General features: G+C 52.3%; 1 protein-coding gene across 2 annotated transcripts; it reads right to left on the reverse strand.

Annotated features, from left to right (window-relative positions):
- Nucleotides 1-6,184: 6,184 nt before the first annotated feature.
- On the reverse strand, nt 6,185-16,289 carry Asb10 (ankyrin repeat and SOCS box containing 10). Of its 2 annotated transcripts, none has more exons than XM_057777555.1 (6): nt 15,887-16,289; nt 15,484-15,751; nt 12,343-12,862; nt 7,977-8,090; nt 7,529-7,669; nt 6,185-7,405 (listed from the first exon to the last, which is right to left on the reverse strand). In XM_057777555.1, the coding sequence occupies exons 1-5, from the start codon at nt 16,200-16,202 to the stop codon at nt 7,529-7,531; spliced, it is 1,359 nt and encodes a 452-aa protein (XP_057633538.1). In that variant the 5' UTR covers nt 16,203-16,289; the 3' UTR covers nt 6,185-7,405. The 2 variants fall into 2 exon arrangements, with proteins under 2 accessions (XP_057633538.1, XP_057633532.1); XM_057777549.1 differs by having other exon boundaries at nt 7,529-7,714.
- Nucleotides 16,290-19,199: the final 2,910 nt, after the last annotated feature.

Below are 19,199 nucleotides of genomic sequence, written 5' to 3' on the forward strand. Positions count from 1 at the left end.
GGCGCCGCGCTCCCTCGCTCATAAGGAGGGAGGGGGCGGGCGGGAGGGCTGGGGGTGTCGCCCTCCGGACTCATCCATCTTCCTCAAATTACGCTTCACTTGCTCCCTCCGCCCGCCGCAGCTCTCGGCTCCTGCGCCCCGCGCCCCGCGCCTTCCCAACGGCCCGGCCGGCCCAGGACCCCGCCCGCCCCCCGCGGCCCAACCAACTATTATTAATGCAGATTGATGAGGCCGGACCCGCTGCTTTGTGAAAGTTTGCGGCGGGCGAGGAGGCGGCGACGGCAGCTGGCCAGGTCCCCTCCCTGCTCTCGGACCTGCTCCCGGCTCAGTCCACGCGGCCCCGGCTCTGCGTCGCTCGGAGGGCTTGCGGGGCCCGGCGGGACGTGGATGCACAGGATACCAGGAAGTACTCCGGCCCGCATCCCACCCGGGCCTCACGATGCGGCGGTCCCTAGAAGCCCGGACGCGGCGGGAGACAGCAGGGGGCGCGCTCTCCGCCCAGGGCCCCGTGCGCGCCTGGGGCCACTCGTGGGCAACAGCTTTCCTAGTCTTCTCAGCCCCTTTGCACTCTCTGACCTGGACTCCATTCTCTAAGCATTGACTCTTGCCCCTTCTCCCTCCTTCCTCCTCCATCTCCAGCTTCTCGCTTCCGTGGGAATTCCTGAGTGCCCACACTAGACCAAGTACTTACCCTTTCTTCACTTTTCCCTCTCCACCTCTTTCCCACCCACCCTTTCCATTCTTTTTCTTCCTCTGCCCTTCCCTCCCTTTTTGGCCTCCTTTTAAATTCCTATTCCTCTCTTTTCGATTCTCTATTCCAGTCTGTCTTACCCTATTTTTTCATTCTCTGCCTTTATGTGTATCTCTTCTGTCTCTCGTGTTTTCTCTCTCTCTCTTCTTCTTCTCTCCTTTTCCCTCTTTCCTCTCTTCTCTCTCTCTCTCTCTCTCCCCTTCTTCTCTCCTTCTCTCCCCTCTCTTCTCTCTCTCTCTCTCTCTCATTAATTTCCCTGATTGGCTCCCTGGCTCCAGCGCGTCTGATGAGCCTATTCATTCCTGGGCCTGACACTCTCGACCTGCCCTGGCTGATTGCTGGGGGCTGGCCCCAGGAGCGCTGATGAGCCCCAAGGGTCAGCAGCGCTAATTATCTGCTAATTGCAGATGACTCTGCTCACCTCCCCCATTCCGCCTTCACTGTCCCCCTCCTCTGATTCCCAGCAGCAGACTTGTCGTTCTAGAGGCAAAAGTCAGCAGCTTTGGCTGCGTAAGCACCTCAGGTCAGCGAGTGGGAAGGAGGCAAGAAGAGTGTGGTCCAAAGTTGAGAATGCAGCGTTAGTCTGTCCAACAACTGCAGCTTTCGGCTTAGGGAACTATTCAGGTGGGGTCAGGAAGAGCCTAACAGAAAGGTCGATAGCCAAGACAGACAAGTTCAACAGGGTGCAGTTCAGGAATGCGAGTGACTCAGGTAAAGAGAAAAACCTACCAGACTGAGCTGCACTGCTGCCACAGGGGACAGAGGAGGGCAGATGGCCCTGCTGGGTTTCAGTAGCGGTTGTCCCAGGCGGGAGTGTTGTATTAGCTAGTGGGCAGAGCTATATTGTCAGGCTGGGGAGCACCGAGGAAGAGGGCAGGATTACCTGACACAGACATTGAGCTGGAGGTGATGTTCTCAGCCGGGGAAGCAGAGGCAGGAGCCTCAGGAGTTCAACGTCATCGGCAGCTATACAGCAAGTTCTAGGCCAGTCTGAACCCAAGGCCAAATCAGCCAGGGCCACACAGTGAGACCCTGTGAGTGGAAGGGAAGGGAGAGGGAGGTTACACCTTCACGAAAATTCACCGGAGAAGCAAATGGAAGATGGTGTTGTTTCTATGCAGCCCTGATAGACTTGGGGTTCTCCATGCTGCCAATGAAGACTACAGACAAGACTGGGGAGAAGATGCCACCTTGGAGAAAGAAGAGGTGCTTTGGCTAAGTCTGGGAGCCCCCAGCTCACAATCAAGAACCAGAATACACCACTGGCTGAAGACAGTCTTCCAAACAATTCTTGGTTAAGTTAACCAAGCCCTCCACGGCGCTGATAATGAAGACCAGATTTCAAAAGCATAATGTACTTCAGAAGGGAGAGGTCAAGTACTTGGTTTGATGGCTTTACAGTGTTGGATACATAATAGAGGCTTATTGACTTGATGAATTATGGAGGGAACTTTGAGCTACAATTACAGCAATTAAAGCTGTATGAGTAGCTTCTGCACCAATCAAATAACACACGGAGAAGAGCCATTTTTAAAAGTAATTGCATCCATTTTTTGCATAGGTAATAACATCGCATAGAACAAAATTTCAAAAGCTCAAAAGGACATATGTTGAAATACCTCTGTCCCAAAGCTCTGACAGTGAATACAAGCAAGCCGGCCATTCTCTGTGAACACAGAACACATCACAGTCTCAGGGACTAGCGGGTAAAGACCTTCTGGTCTCAGAAATGTGTGTCACCCGTCTCAAGCCAGGAGCTTATCGTGTAGCACTGACCCTCAGAGCACTCTACTCCCCACTCAAGCCTGCAAGGAGGTGGAGGTTTATATTTTGGTACCGATGAGTCCCAGTGGGCAGCCCACTCAGAAGTGATGAGCTAAGTGACACCTCAGGGACTTTGTATTGACCTGGCAGGTGAGCCAGATATTGAGCTCTGTAGCCCATTTATATCTTCAATCAGTCCCTTGCCCCGCTGGGGTCATGAGGAGTGGCTGCTCCGGTCTTTGATGTTCAGCAGCTAGGATCACATGCTCAGGGGTGACTGCTGCAGCCCAATTTCTGTCTCTGCCCTTGCTTTCTGGGTGGAGCTGAGACCACACAGCAAATGGGAAAGCATTGCTGGAGATTTAAAAAGAAACTTGGAGGCCAGTTCTGGCCCTCCCTGAGCCACATGGCTCTGGCACCTCTGACTTAGCTTTTCTGTCTGCAAGAGGGAGCAATTATCTGAGCTGCTTAGGAAGCAAGGCTTACATGGATCTGAAGAAGAATGAGTCTTCCAAAATGAGTTCTTGCTGCAAGGAGTAAAGGAAGAGTGTATCTGCCCAAGAGAGAATGGACTCATCTTCCACCCAGTCAGAAGCACTTTAGACCAAGGACAGACACGGTTGCCATCAAAGCCACTGAATCTGAACAAAACTGGCTCTTTACCAGCAGAAAATGGGGACTTTGCCATGGAATTCCCGAACTTCTAGTACCTGATCTTTCCTGCAATGGAGCCAGGGAGCTATAGAGATGGTTCAGCCCTTAAGGAGCAGTGGCTGCTCTTCCAGAGGACGCGGGTTCTGTTCCCAGCACCCACGTGGCAGCTCTCAGCCTTTGGTAACTTCAGTACCAGGGAATCTGACTCCCTCCTCAAACCTCTGGGCACCAGGCATGCACTGAGCGTGGGGCACAAATGCATATGCAGGTCCAACACTCACTCATATAAACAAAAATCTAAAAAACATTAAAATAAATAATAAAATAAAAAAAATGGAGCTGTGCATGAACTCTGAGGTGGCCCGCTCTCACCATGCAGAGCTTTGGAAAATGCTAGGCACAGGAATTTGTGTTTTGCTTGCTTTCATTTCTTTGTTGGAAATATAATCTTAAATGTGATTATTTACTTACTTGGTTTTTAAAAACAGGGCTTGCGGGAAGGTGGGGCGTTGGCACATGTCTTAAATCCCAGAAGCAAAGGCAGGTGGATGTCTATGAGTTCGAGGCCAGAGTGAGTTCCAGGACTGCCAGGACCTCACAGTGGAACCTTGTCTCGGAAGAAAACAAAACAAACAAACAAACAAACAACCTAGGGCTTATGTGGCCTGGCTGACCTAGTTCTTGCTATATAGACCAGACTGGTCTCAAACTCCGAGATTCCCCCTGCAGGCATGCTCCTCTACAAGTGTCTAAATAGTTTGATTTACCCTCTCTGCTTGGTCTCTGTTAGACCTCACCTTCTGTCCTCTACTTCATGTGCTGGCAGTTGCACCTAGGACACAAAAAATAAACAAAGTGTTCTAAAGCCAAAGTCAACAGGTCCATATCTCCGATTGGACCTGAGGGCCACGTCGGCTTCTGTCCGCGAGAACCCTCTGGTGGCACTAGGACGCAACTGCAGTCACACCGAGGGAGCCGCGGAGCGCCGCAGCGCCCCCTGGCGTTAGTCAAGAGAGGCGTCGAGTGCAAAGAAACTAGAACCGGGCAAGAGGTACAAGCTTCAAAGCACTTCTTACTCCACAGTGAGCGCGGGCTTCGGTGCGGGTACACGAGTATCTTAAAGTCTAGCATGCACGCATGTAGGTATATGCATCTTTATTATGTCAGGGTTCTCGAATTCTGAGTATCTGTTATGTTGACTCTGTGGTATGTGCGAGCCCATCCGTTCACAGGCGGATAGGTGGGTGGTAGCGAGGTCCGCAACTCCAGCGCAGGGCGGAGTCCTCACGGAGGCGTGAAATTGGTTTGGAGCAAACACATTACGGAAAGCAATTACCAGGGAGAGGTTCTGGGCCCGCGGGACCACCAGCCAGGAGGCTGGGGAGGAAGCTCCCTGGCTTGCAAGTGTCTGGATGTCTAACCCCAGAAAGGGTTTTCCTAACGCTGATTCGCTAAGGAGCGAGACATGAAGCGAGGCACAGCCTCTTCAAACCAAGCACTCCACATCCCCTTTCTGGTCTTCCCTTCTTGGCTCCTTGAAAATGAGTCTCACACCCAGTATTCCTCAGACATGGCAGAAGAGCCTCTGAGGCTCTCACCCCTTTGTGACACACCTTCTCAATCATTCTCTCCCTGCACACCTTGCTCTTGGTTTTCTAACTAGTCCACGTGTGTTCTGTGAGGGCGGTGTGATTGTATTGATACTTCTCTGAGGGCAGGGCCATGTCTCAGAACCTTGTATTTACCACCTTAATCCCGGCAGGGTGCGAAAGGGATGAAATAGAATTCCTAAACAGGATGCACACAGCTGTTCTCTGGGCAGCAAGGTCCTCTTGAAACAGGGTTTCAAATTCATTGGTCCATCCTGCCTTTGAACCCATCTTCCTTGAGATGTCTAGCAGATTCATCTGGCTAACACAGACCTCTCTACCCACCTCAGTATCACCACCCACTTAGTTGTTCAAGCCAAAAAACAAAACAAAACAAGAAACTGTGAGGCACGCTGGGTGAGTCCCTCAGCAAGCACTATCCATCCCCCCAAAGCGTTCCAAAATTGCTCGCTGGTATCCGCCTCTCATTCCAGGATGGCTGCTTTAGTCTCCAACTAACCTTCTGGATTCTCAAAGCTCGCCCAGCTCAAACCAGCCACTCACAGAGAACAGCCTGAGGGACAGTGGCCCCATTATTCTGCTTTTCCCCACGGGCGGACAGGCTGACTCCTCCCTGTTATTCTGATCTCATGTTAAATGCCAACCTCCTCAAAGAGTAGGTTTCCCTGTCACTGAATCCAAAATAACTCCCTAGCGCTGTCACAGCACTATTTGCCTGCGTCTCTCTACTGAGTACCATGTGCAACCTCCTCTCGTCTGCCTAGCGTTTTCTGCAGAGTAGGGACAGAAAGCTAGCCCCGGTGCCCCCTGCAGCCTCGTGCCAGTCCAGGCTAGAGCACAGGAGGCGCTGTAGTTTTGGGCAAACAAATGAACTCGGAACATCCTCCAGAACCCCTCATCTCAGGGACGAGACAGGGTCTCCCAGAGAGGTCCCCGTGGATGGCGAAGGACCTTCTGCTGTGGGTTCCCTGTCAACACTTAGAAATCAACTTCTGGCCCTATTTACCCTTGCAAAATACAGGCGTTTCCATGGCTGAGGTTGCAAAAAAGCCCTGGACCCTCTTGATCACACCAGAGGCCACTCGCCAGTCCTCAAGCCACGTGCTGGCGACGGAAGCCCAGGCTGGTGGGTCAGTCCAAGGTGAGTAAGGCCAGACTCAGAGGCCAGTCCACCCACCTTCAGCCTCTTGCCTCTACGGCCTTCTCGCCCCGCCTCCAGGCCCCGCCCCACATAGTCCTGTAGGCGGCTGGGAAAGTGCTCAGCAAGCCCTGGAATTCTGTCCTGCGACCCTTGACACCACGGACCACAGCACGCTTGGTGCTCTGCCCCGCCCACTGCTGGCTGTTGCGATGGCACCCTAGTCTATCGTTTTATAGAAGTAGAGATTGAGTCTAGGGGAGATTTTTATTCCACAACAAGCTGGTGTCAGAGTTGAGAGAAGAGCCCGGCTCTAGTGACCGCTTTACACTCTTGCTACCACAAAGCTATATTTAAAGAATTGGATTAATGCCAGGCTGGTGGTGCATGCCTTTAATCCCAGTACTCGGGAGGCAAAGGCAGGCAGATTTCTCTGAGTTCGAGGCCAACCTGGTCTACATAGTGAGTTCCAGGACAGACACCAAAGCTACAGAGAAACCCAGTCTCAAAAAACAAAACAAACAAACAAACAACAACAAAAATTGGATTAAAGGTGCTGGAAGGATGGCTCAGCAGTTAAGCGCACTGGATGCTCTTTCTAAGGACCTAGGTTCAGTTCCCAGCACCCACATGGCAGCTCACGACCATCTGTGACTCTAGTTCTAGAGGATCTGACTTCCCCTTCTGGTCTCCAGGGGCACCAGACGTGCGCTATGCGCACACATATATTCGCACATATTCAGGTAAAACACCCTTATGTAGAATAAAAACTACAGAAGCAGAGTGAAGGAGCCAGAACCAGACGTGCAATGGGAGATGCTCCCTGACCTACAGGGTTAGGCACTGGGTAGAAACGGTGGCTTTCTTAAGCGTGGTGCTCAGAGAGCTACTTTCCAGCCCACATATGTTGAGCCCTTTCCCCAGGGGCTCTCCCATCCCTTCCAGCCCCGGCTACCAACTTCCCTTTGCCTCTGCCTCCTCCCTGCACAACTCAGGCCGCCTACTCTGACAAGTTCTCCCTCATCTCATGTAGGGTGAGGGGATACCGAGGGGAGCCGTGAGACAGCTCGCGCATGGGGCAGCCCAGTCCTGATCCTTTGTGCCGGAGTCACCTCAAGGAAGGTGGGGACTTGTTGGAGACAATACCAGATCATACAACTTGTAGATTTTCTTTTAAAGACAGTCTCACTAAGTAGCACAATCTGGTCACTCTCCACCCTCCTGCCTCTACTTTCCAAGTGCTAAGACAACATCCGCAGCATTATTACGGCTTCAGCCTGGAGATTTCCAATGCACATGCAGGTTTGCACAGGTGCTCTCTCTGCATCAGTGTCAGCCGGATGCTCATCTGTTTGCTTCTCTCAAGTGTGGATCAAGGCACCCGTTCCCGACTTGAAGATGGACCTTGTGCTGGCAAGATGACCTGGCTTGTGTACTTGCAGAGGTGCCCTTTGGGGGAGCTTGCTTTGTTCTAGGGGCAGCACACACCTGGAAGGAGAGGCAGGGCATCAAAGAACTCCAATGGCCCTGGAAGCCGCCCTCCAACTCTCCTGCCTCCTGCCCATACCCTGTCCCCAAGAAGGGTAACTGTCCCCAGAAGCCAGGGCTCACCTAGTAAAGCACATCTTCAAACTCCAGCTGCAGGTAGCGGAGCAGGCTGGATGGCAGGGGAAGCTGTGGCAACGCGCGGGGCAGACTGCTCTTCAGGTGACAGCGGAGGGCACAACGGCTAAGATGCTGCAGGGACCTGGGCTGCCTCACCAAGGCAAAGAGTGAAGAGTAGAATCGATGGTGCTTCTGGAGACAGGAGGAGGGATTCGGTGAGGACAGCCTGGGACAACGGGCTCCCACTTCTAGCAGGGACAGGATGGTGACCGCTGGGAGCATCTCCGAGAACCTCATAAAAACTCTCAGATCTCGCTCCAGAAGGAACGTTTTTTTCTAGGACATGAGTGGGCTGCTGTGCGATTTCTATGGGAGACTGACAAGGCTGCCCCTCGGGGAATGGTGTCTCTCAGGGCCAAGCTGAGTCACAGTGCTCAGGGTCCTGGACACTGACCTGCACGATTTCAGGTGGCACCAAGCCCCTGGCCTCCTCAGGAAGCTTCACCACGCAGTAGGTGTTCATCAGGACCTCGATGGTCCGTGGGGACGTGCACCAGCACTCTAGCACCTGCAAGAGAAAGAGATTCACCAGGGAATCCCATCAGGCCATGTGGGATGACTGGATGACGGTTGTAGGGTCAGTTTCTCCCCCAAATCTACTGAAGTTCTAATGGCTGATATGTGTGTGACCTCATTTGAAAATGAAGTCCTATTACTTGATTCTATTTTTATTTTTACTTGCTTATTTAATTTTAAAGATTTTTATTTGAATGTATGTATATGTTTTGCCTGTATGTACACCTGTGGACCACATGTGTACAGTGTCTGTGGAGGCCAAAAGGGAGCATTAGATTCCCTGGGACTGGAACTAGAGAGAGGTGTGAGCAGCCATGTGGATGCTGGGACTCAAACCCAGGTCTCTGGAAGATCAACAAGTGTTTTTTTAGCGACTGAGCCATATTTCTAGCCCCTTTTTATTTATTTATTGAGATAGGGTCTCACTATATAGCCATGGCTCACCTCAAACTTGTTATGCAGATCAGGCTGAGCTCAAACTCACAGAGATCAACCTGCCTTTGCCTCCCAAGTGCTGGGCTTAAAGATGTGTGCCATCATGCTTGGCAAAATTTTATTATCTATCTATCTTTTAATCTATCTGTCTGTCTGTCTGTCTGTCTGTCTATCTATCTATCTATCTATCATGGTGTGCCTTATGTGTCTGTGTCTCTGTGTGTATGTTAGTTTGTGGGTGCCTGTAGAGGCCACACCCTATGGAACTGGAGTTACAGGCTGTGGTAAGTCACCCAGAGTGGAGGAACTTTAGTTCTCGAATGCTGGCATCTCAAATCTGTGCCACCATGCTCAGCTTGGAAACAGGACTTTCGCAGATTCAGTCAAGTCAATGGCTGTTAGGGTGGCCTCTGTGGAATATGGCAGTTATTCTTATATGAAGAACAGGGCTTGGATATAGTTTAACAATTTGCCTAGTATTCATGAGACCCTGATCCGATCCCCAGTACCACATAAACCGGGTCTGTGATGCCTGCAATCCCAGGAATCCAGGGATGAAAAGAGGAAGATCTTAAAGTTCAAGGTCATCCTTGGCTCCATCACAAGTTCAGGGCCTGCCAGAAGAAATGAGGATCTCAGAGCCATATGGGCACAAGCCAAGGAATACCAGGAAATCACCAAAGCTGGAAAGAGGTGTACAGTGCACCTCCCTTGGAGCCTTCAGAAAGAACCAGTCTGGCCAGCACCTCTATTTCGAGCTCCAGCCTTCGATACTGGGAACAAGAACTGTCGTGGGTGGGCGCAGCCCTGAAGTGGTATTTCGTTGGAGCAGCGCCAGGAAGCCAGCGAGCGTGTGTCTAGTGGTCACATGGCTAGTGGCAGATTCTTTTCCTATCACTTTGCAGGCATGGACCCTTAATCCTCATTTCTACCGGATGTGGATTGTTGTTATTGTCTCCAATTTGTAAGTGAGGGAAACTGAGGAACAAAGACGTTACGAAGCTTAGCCAGATGGCAGTTCTACCAGGCATGCCTGGCACAGTGGCCTTTGGCTCCCAACTATGGCACCGTCCTGCCCTTCCATTTGCCTCTCCTGGACTGGGTCCTGAACTTTTCTGCTGCCTAAAAAGTAGCCCTTGGCCTGGCTGTGGGCTCCTGGGCAGATAAGAACATCAGAGCTAGTGCTGGGGATATAGCTCAAGTGCTAGAAGGCTCACCCTGTGTACGCAGTCTTTGACTCAATGGTAAGTACCATATAAACTTGCCGTGGGGTGCAGGCCAGTCATCCTGGTACTGGGGAGGTGGAGGCAGAAGGATCAGAAGTTCAAGATCATCTTTGGCTACAAAGAGAGCTTGAAGCAAATGGGCTACATGAGACCCTTCTCATAAACACATAAGCCCTCACTGGAGAGACACCTCCAAGGTAAGCGCACTTACTGTTCTTGCCAGCATCTACATGGCAGCTCACAACCATTGTAACTACTGTCCCAAGGAATCCAACACCCTCTCCTGGCTTCTGTGGACACCAGGCATATATGTGGTGCATAGGCAAAGATGTAGGCAAAATACTCATACACATAAAAATGTTTTAAGTTAAAAAAAATCACATATGGTAGCACATGCCTTCAATCCCAGCACTCAGAGGTAGTGAAGCTGCTAAGTGCTGTCTCCCTGAGGAATATTTCCACGCATAACCTCATCTAACCCACCATAGACACCAGTGCACACACCAGGAACCTGGATACCCCTGCTTCCCAGGAGGGCACCAGTGAGTCGAGAAGGCAGGTGGAAGGGCCTTGTTCAGGCACAGGGGCTCCTGGAGCCAGCATTTTATGGGTCCAGTGCCTCCACTTCCTGTCGCCTCTGGACAGTGCTTACTAGAGCCGGCTCAGCCTAGCCTGCCTGGTACTTTACAGTATGTTTCTGCTGGAAGGGCCTGCTCTGTCCCCTCCCTCTCTCCAAGGAACCCGTGCCAAGTCCCACCTCCAGGAAGCCGGGTGGTCCTCCAGCCTCACTGAGGCTACTCCAGCTGGCCTTGCCCTCTCCCTTGCCTCATGACTCTGTGTACTAGTGTGACTCCTGGCAGCTTAGCAAGAGCTTTCTCACACATCCACCTCATCCTAGAACATCAGCCAAGGCACCCTGAGCACCGTGCAGAGGTCACGCCCTCTTCTAGGGTTACACCTGTGAACCGTAGTCCCCACACTAACTCTAGGATGTAGAGAAGCCCCACCCACTTTATTTATTTTTTTTTAAAGTGAGGAAACAGGCACAGGAAGAAGTGACTTGCACACACAGTGTGCCCTGCATGGGAGCTAGGTTTGCAGGCCGTTGGTGGGCTGAGCAACCCAGTGTGCACTGCCTGGTGGGCATTGCCCTTCTGAGCTGCCACACCTTCCCATCCCCTCAGCAGAGGCTACACGCCTCGCCAGGAGCCTGGGAGCGAAAGGCTCTCAGTGATTCCCCTCCAGTCTCACAAACAAGCGTCAAAGTCAGAGTCGCATTCAGTTCTTCAGCATCATGCCCCACGCATCAGTCTTCCAGAGAACTGCTGAGGCTGGCGTGTCACACAGACAGGCTCAGAGTCACCCTCGCTGGGAGGGCTGGGACTCTAGCCAAGGCTAGAGGGGCTGCAGGTTGTGAGAAAGGGACAAATGGTGTCCTTTACTCTCCTGGTCACCGTTCTCTCTGAGACAGCCAAGGGCAGGAGCAGGCTGGTGGGGGGCAGGTGCAGGGGCAGAGGTGGGGGTCTTGGAATGTCTGTCTGCTGCTGTACCAGGTCCTGTTCCTGTCCCCGCCTGGCGGGAAAATCATTAGCTGTCAGAACCGCAGTCAGATTACAGGGAATTGCTCGTCTCCTAATTATCTGGTGTTAATAGGAGATTAATTAGTGTTAATTGTTGATTTTCTTGTATTTTCCCAAAGGGGAGACCAATCTGCCGAACTCCCGGGCTGTTTAATTATTTGGTCTTGCTTAGGAATCCAGACAGATGCTGCTAGGTCTGTGAGCAAAGGGGAGAGGCAGGGACAACAGGGATGACTTAGGGAGGAAGGCCGGGCTAGCGGGAACCTGCCCATAGCTGTCACCCTCCCAGAAAGCCAATTTAGATTTGATATATCCCCTTTGAGAATAACTGTCCCCACTCCAGGCCCAGCAACCTCCATGTTGCAATGTAGCTCAATGAAGCATGGGACCAAGCCCCTTCCCAGGACACCCTAACCCAGCATCTCAAGTAGAGCCCTTCAGGGATGCTGATATAAGACAGAACTGGAAGATGACAGTGAAAAGCATTTCCAGAGGGTGGTGACAGCTAACTGGCAATGGGGGGGGGCTGTCCTGAACTTTCAGACAGCAGAGGGATGTGTTCCTTCTTTGCAAGTGCTCAGAACCCTTGAGCCTTGGGGAGCAGCAGATTTAAGCTCTGTCCTCTGGAGGGCTCACACAGGTCCAGGGCGCATCCTGCTCAGCTAATCCTGCTGCTATATCAGGTCTCTTCAGACTCTACCTTCCCCAGCTCAGGGACTGCTTCCGTCATTGGTCCTGGATCTTCTGTCCATTGTGCTCAGTCCACCTTCCTCAAGTGCATGAACACACATGAACACATACCTGTTTACACACACACACAAACACACACTTGCTGCTGCTACATGCCCTTCCTTATCCTTAGGTCTTACTTTCTTGTTGAATGGAAGAACTATCTGCTCAAACGCTCCAGTTGCTTTTGAGAAGCAAACACGACACAGGTCTGGCTCTCTTAGTCCCCACACCACAGTGACCTTTTCCCTGCCTTCAGCCATGCCCCCAGTACCTTGGGGAGTGCCCCTGGCCAGACTCGGACAGCACCATGGTTGAGTAGAGCTCGCACCATGCGCTCAGGGCTGTGGGCCAGGGCTGTATCTGGACCTTGCAGAGCACAGTGCAAAGGTGTATGTCCCCCATAGTCCATGGCATTAGCGCTGACGCCACAGGACAGTAGCAGCTCCACGACGGCCGAGTGGCCACGGCGGCAAGCCAGGTGCAGGGGCCGCTGCTTGTCATGGTCTGCAGCATCAGCATCTGCCCCGACTGAGAGCAGCAAGCTGCACAGTTGGAAACAGCGGTGGGTGGTGGCCTCAGCATCCAAGAGGGATTGACAGCGGACATCACAGGCAGCCAGCAGTGGGGTCCAACCTTCAGCATTGCGGGCATCAGGGCAAGCACCCCATCTCAGAAGCAAGTCTGCTAGTTCCACATGGCCAAGCCGGGCAGCTATATGCAAAGGAGTCTCTTCTTCATCCTCAGACCTACCATCCACGTGTGCCCCAAACTTCAGGAGCAACTCCACACACCTACGCAGGGAGAAATAGTAGGTGAGGAAGGTGGCTGGACAACAATGCTGCATTTCTGCATTGCCAATTTTACGACAATTCTGTATTTCTGGTCTTAGCACAGCAAATACACCGGGGACCCTGGGGACCTCATGGCACTACACCCTCCTTCCATCCGACTTTCCCAGAAACAGGAGGCAGAAGCAACAGTGAATCTTCTGTGCTTGCTTTCCAGCTCCTGAACTCAGATGATCTCTGGTCTCTGCCCCCAGAGTTCTGAGATTACAGGCACCAGCCATCGCAGCCTACGGTGACATCTTCCTGGGTTTTGTTTGAAAAGATTGATTTTTATTATTTTAAAAATGGTGTGTGTGTGTATGCATGCACCCAAAGGCATTAGATCCATGGAAGCTGGAGCTGTAGGCAGTTGTGAGCTACTTGACATGGTTACTGGGACTCGAACTTGGATCTCTGCAAAAGCAGTACATGCTCTTAACTGATGAGCCATTTCTTTAGCCCCAGCAAAGTGGCCTTAAAAACCAAACCATTAGGGTCTGGAATGATGGCTCAGCAATCAGGAGCACAGGCTGCTCCTCCAGAGAATCCAGGTTCAATTCCTAGCAACCATATGGTGGCTTACAACCATCCACACTCCAGTTCTAGGAAATCCTACAGTCTTCTTCTGACCTCCTTAGGCACCAGACACATACATGGTACACCTGCATATATGTAGGCAAAACATACACATAAAGTAACCTTTAAGAACAAAACAAACCCTGAGTTCTTTCTACAGGAATCATTCCTTACATCCTCATGAGAATACAAGTCATGCCGGACGGTGGTGGCCTTTAACCCCAGCACTCGGGAGGCAAAGGCAGTCAGATCTTTGTGAGTTTGAGGCCAGCCTGGTCTACAGAGTGAGTTCCAGGACAGCCAAGGTTACACAGAGAAACCCTGTCATGAAAAGAGAAAGAAAGAAAGAAAGAAAGAAAGAAAGAAAGAAAGAAAGAAAGAAAGAAAGAAAGAAAGAAAGAACAAGTCACGAGCTGCCACGTGGTTGGAACACGTTCCTCTGATGGCCCGGCCCAGTCCCTGGTCCTCTATTACTCCCAGCTCCCAGAGGACACCGAGGCTGCAAGGCCTGGGGACCTTGCCCAGGCTTACACACTAGTAAGAGATGCACCTGACGCTGCTGAGGCTCAGCAATTAGGAGCACTGGCTGCCTGTCCATAGAACCCTTGTTTGGTTCCCCGAGCCCCTCTAGTTCCACCATGCGGGCATGGACTTTTTTATATTATATGTATTTTACTGCAATTGCCTATTTAATTTTTTTGTTAGGGCTTCTAGGAACTTTTAGGGTCTCGAACTCACAGAGATCCGCCTGCTTCTGCCTCCCAAGTGCTGGGATTAAAGGCGTGTGCCACCACTGCCCAGTTCATTTTTTTTTTTTTTTTTTTTTTTTGGTTTTTCGAGACAGGGTTTCTCTGTGGTTTTGGAGCCTGTCCTGAAACTAGCTCTTGTAGACCAGGCTGGTCTCGAACTCACAGAGATCCGCCTGCCTCTGCCTCCCTAGTGCTGGGATTAAAGGCGTGCGCCACCACCGCCCGGCTTCATTTTAGATTTCTATTGGGCCTTGCTGGTATAGACCATTTCTTCAGCTGTGTGACTAACCCGTGAAATCCTCTGGGGGTGAGCGAGCTTAACGAGGGGACAGGGTTCATAGGAGGGGACACCATGGATGACTTGTCCTTTCTACAAGGCATGAGCCATGCAGGGAGAGCCTGAGTGTATGGGGCTTCCCAGGCCCCTTCTGTTCAGATTCCACGGTGACTACAAAGTGGTAAGTGGGGTCTCATCCTCTCAGGGTCCTGAATCTCAAGTCACAATTATTTAGGCCAGCCGGGCAGTGGTGGCGCACGCCTTTAATCCCAGCACTCGGGAGGCAAAGGCAGGCGGATCTCTGTGAGTTCGAGGCCAGCCTGGTCTACAAGAGCTAGTTCCAGGACAGGCACCAAAGCTACAGAGAAACCCTGTCTCGGAAAAAAAACAACAACAAAAAAAAACACAATTATTTAGGCCAATGCAAAGGAATATTTCCCTATGGGAGACGAATCACACAGATGTGCCAATCTCTGTCTTATGAACTCAAATTCGTTCCTCTGTTGTACTTGGGATGGGACCCTGGGCTCTGGGAAGCCTAAGTGAGTACTCCACCACTGAGCCACATTCCCAGCCCTTGAATCTAGTCCCCTTTCCCTCAGTGTGCAGCCAAGGGTGGCCTTAAACTCCTAATCCTCCTGTCCCCATCTCTCAAGATGCTGATATGGGAATCCAGCCTGCCACTCTACCCACTGGGACTAACTCAGTTCTTTGTAGTCTGGCTACAGGACAGCAGGTTCCCTGAGGGCAGGACCATGCTTAACAGAAAACATTAAAGATTTATAGCAATACTATCTTCTCCATTACAAAGCTGGTCAGAGCCCTCAGGGAAGGCCATGAGGCTGGGCCCTTGCTCCAGCTCTCCACTCTTCCCCAGAGGAGCAGGAAAACTGTCCAGTGGATGTCTTGGGAGTGACTGCGTATTGACCACACCAGCTGGTCCTGCCCCCTTGAAAGGGAGTCCAGCATGAGAGGTCACTCACTCAAGGATACCAGGGCCCCGGCAGAGATGCAGAGGGCGTTTTCCATCCTGGTCGGGGATGTTGGGGTCTGCTCCAGCCACCAACAGCACGCGGACACAGGCCGTGTGACCTGCAGTACAGGCCTCATGCAGAGCGGTGCGGCCTCCAGGGGCACTGTCTGGCTTGGCTCGACGCTTCAGCAGCAACTGGAGAACTTCGGTGTGGCCGCGACTGGCTGCCACATGCAATGGAGTGGTCAGTTCCTCTTCATACGTCAGAGACCAGAGCCCTAGGGAGAGAGGGACAGAGGTAAAGAGCTGTCTCAGGCACAGGGATGAAGCTGACAGAGGTGGGATGAACCTGGAGCTCGCTCTGTCTGAAGCCCCTCCTCTCCCACTCAGACCCATCCATGCCTAGCCCATACTCAGAGCACGGATGTTGAAGCGGAAATCTCTCCATTGCTCTGGGTCGCTGGTATCAAAGATGGAGTCTGGAGCCAGGCCAGTGCTGGAGTCCGCGAGGATTTGAGAGACAGAGCCTACATCCCCAGCCAGTACTGCCTGCCAGAAGGCAAGGACAGGTCCTGAAGCCGTGCGGGTGGTGATAGGTCCCAGGCCAGGCTCAAGGTGCTCCTTAGACTCTCTGTCAGGCTTCTCCACCAGCCTGGCGCAGAGGGAGTGTCTGTCACCCCGAGGCTCTCCCTGGCCCCTGCACTCCTCTGGAGACCAGCTCATGAGCATGTGGGAAAAGGATCAGAGGGGAAGAGAAGGGGACTATAGAGAGAGGATGAAAGGAGGGAAAAGACAGAGGGGAAGAGGCCCTGTGTCCCTTGCTGGAGCCTGACCTGGACGCAATGTCCAGCAGGAGCTATTCTGGGCCCCACATGACTTCTATCTTGAGCCAAGGTCTAGAGTGTTGGGAAAGTTTGGTGTGGGGGAACAGCAGCTAGGGACTTCAACTTGCCCTCAGTCCTTGGGACCTCTGTTCCTGCAGCAGTCAGCCCTGTCCCATCTCAGGCCTCCCGGCCCCCGGCTGCCCCTCACCCCTCTGATGGCTGCTCCAGCGAGGCTCAGCCGCCCGGCTCTCCAGCAGCAGGTCAGCTGTGCTGTGTGGAGGGAACAGATCCTGCAGCCTCGCCAGGTCCCCAGTGTACAGTGCGTTCTGCAGAGCCATGTCACGGCACAGCAGTGGTGATGACCGAGGGGTCCTCCAGGATGAATAGGCTTGCATGCTCCAGATCTGGCAGGTAGGGGCAGAGGGGAGGCACCCCAGGTGGTGTCTTGTATGGGGAGGGGAGCTCCTTCCCCCAGGCATGGCTGGTTTCTAGAAGAAGGAGCCAAAGAAGCAAGACTTGAGCCACGCTGAAGTTGAACTGTGCAGGCAATGCTGGGCCCCAGCCAGGAGGAGCTCAGCATGGGAGGTGCAATGGAGTTTCCAGGCCAGCCGTAAATAGCAGCAGCTCTGAGTACCCAGTGGAATGCTCCTGCCAGGGAGAGGGGAGAGGGAAGCGGAACAAAGTGGTGGGAAAGCAACCAGGAGCTTTGCTCCTATGGCTGGACAGCATCAAAGTTAATGCTGTCCAAGCCATTGCCTCACAGACAGAAGAACATTCCAGGGAAGGAGATGGTGTGCCTAGGGGCCACAGATACCTTGCCCCAGAGCCAGGACTGGACCGCTGATCCTAAGCTCCTTCTTGCCTGTCACTTGCTCCATCAACAAGTCAGCTCCAGATGCCTAGTCTGTGACCTCCAGGGAGGCCACTGACTCCTGTTCCTCGAAGACAAGCTTCTGCTCCTAAGCTCAAAGGAAGTTGGTAACTGAGGTGAGCACCAGAGAGATTGTGTGAGGCACTCTTAGGGGTTCTCTGCAAGACAGACTCCTGCCCAGGAACATAGGGCCTCAGTCCCCAGGCAGCAACACTCCCACGTCCAGCCCAGCTACTGGCCCACTCAGACCCACAATACGTCTCCTAGGTGCTGATCCCCATTCCCACCCCAGGTACCAACTCCCTGCCCATCTTAAGTTCTGGCCTCCCATCCATTCTTGGGGCCAGTCCCTCAGACACATTCCAGGCACCGGTTTCCCCCGCCCATCTCAAGTGCCAACTTCACTCCCTGGGTGACTCCCAGCATCTCCTACCTGGCGTCTCTACCCCTCCAGAACTGTAAGGAAGTCTTAGCTGGGAGTGATCTAGGAGGCATCTCTGGCCATTCAGCCCAGAAGATAGAGATTGCTTTGATTGAGGAAGGTGGGGATAAAAAGCAAAAGAATGGAGAAAGGAAAAAAGCCAAGTGAAGCTCTTGGGTTTGGTTTGTTGAGTCTGCCTGCTGTGGGCTCTGGGATCTCCCCTGGTCTGGTTCACACTGACTGGGTACCATGGGCACTGACTGACCTTCCTCATGCCCTCTGTACAGGGTTTGCAGGTCTGTCTCCTGAGAAGGCACTGTGTCTTCTTTAGCCCTTGCTGAGCCAGTAGTCCTGACCTCCGAGTTTCCCACCCACTCGGAGGGGTTTGCAGGAAAGAGTTTGTAACTGTTGCTGTTCTTGCTTTAACAAGATGAAATCGAAACCACCACCACCACCACCAAAACCCCACACGACAACAACAAAACCCGAACAGACTTGATGAAAGCGACTGAAAGAAGGCTTTTTATTTCAGGTCGCAGTTCAAGGGAAAGCAGTTTGTCATGTCAGGCAGACAGGCAGCAGGCACGTGAGGGGGCTGGTCTCATTGCTTCCGCAATCAGGAAGTACAGAGTGAAGAATACCAGTGCATTTGATTCAGTACAGCAGCCCATGAAATGGCTCCACCCACATTTAGGGTGGGTCTTCCCACCCCGATCAACCCAGTCTACAAACTACCTCCCAGATATAGATCCCGCCAAGGCGACAGTCACCACTGTGGAGGGGAAGACTATTCAAAGCTTCTACCCATCTCTGTGGTCCACCCTAACCCCTCCAGCCCCACCTCCACTCTCACCTAAGCATCCTCACCTCCTTCACTCCCTCCTCACACCTGGAGACACTTTGCCTAGCATAACTGAGTTCCAGGTTGGAAAGAACCTTAGAGGATGTCCTGTCCAACCTCCCCTTACTTTTTTTTTTTTTTTTTTGGTTTTTCGAGACAGGGTTTCTCTGTGGCTTTGGAGCCTGTCCTGGAACTAGCTCTGTAGACCAGGCTGGTCTCAAACTCACAGAGATCCACCTGCCTCTGCCTCCCGAGTGCTGGGATTAAAGGCGTGAGCCACCACCGCCCGGCTTCCTCACTTTTTTTTTTCTTTTTCTTTTTTAAGGTTTATTTACTTATTATGCATACAGTGTTCTGTCTGCATGTATGCCTGCACTCCAGAAGTGGGTACCAGATCTTGCTGGGAATTGAACTCAGAACCTCTGGAAGAGAAACCAGCGCTCTTAACCACTGAGCCATCTCTCCAGTCCTCTCCTCACTTTATAAAGAAGGAAACTGAGGCTCAGACAGGTTACAGAGGGAGTGGGCGAACTCCCTTCTAGACCTGGTGTTTCTCCCTTTGGATCTTCTCCCCTCAGTCCTTCACTTCCTGTGTCTCCCTGTACCCCATCCCTTAAGTGCCTTGAACAAGTGAAGAGGAGAAACAGCAGAGGAAAATGACAAGATAAAGTCACAGGGGTGATAGGAGGGGTTCTGGCAGCCAGGGCAGAGAGGCGGGTAAAGGGGGTGGGGCCCAGGGAGATGGTAAACAAAAGAAGAAAGCCCTCAG

This window comes from Chionomys nivalis, chromosome 1 (genome assembly GCF_950005125.1).
Source record: "Chionomys nivalis chromosome 1, mChiNiv1.1, whole genome shotgun sequence".
Lineage (NCBI taxonomy): Eukaryota > Metazoa > Chordata > Mammalia > Rodentia > Cricetidae > Chionomys > Chionomys nivalis.

What these genes read in the sequence shown, in the direction of transcription:
- Asb10 (XM_057777549.1), bottom strand. Translation starts at nt 16,202, where the DNA reads ATGCTCATGAGCTGGTCTCCAGAGGAGTGCAGGGGCCAGGGAGAGCCT. An exon ending in CGGGGCCCTGGTATCCTTGA is followed by an intron (nt 12,863 to 15,483) that starts GTGAGTGACCTC and finishes CTCCCTGCGTAG; the next exon opens with GTGTGTGGAGTTGCTCCTGA. An exon ending in GGCCAGGGGCACTCCCCAAG is followed by an intron (nt 8,091 to 12,342) that starts GTACTGGGGGCA and finishes TTTCTCTTGCAG; the next exon opens with GTGCTAGAGTGCTGGTGCAC.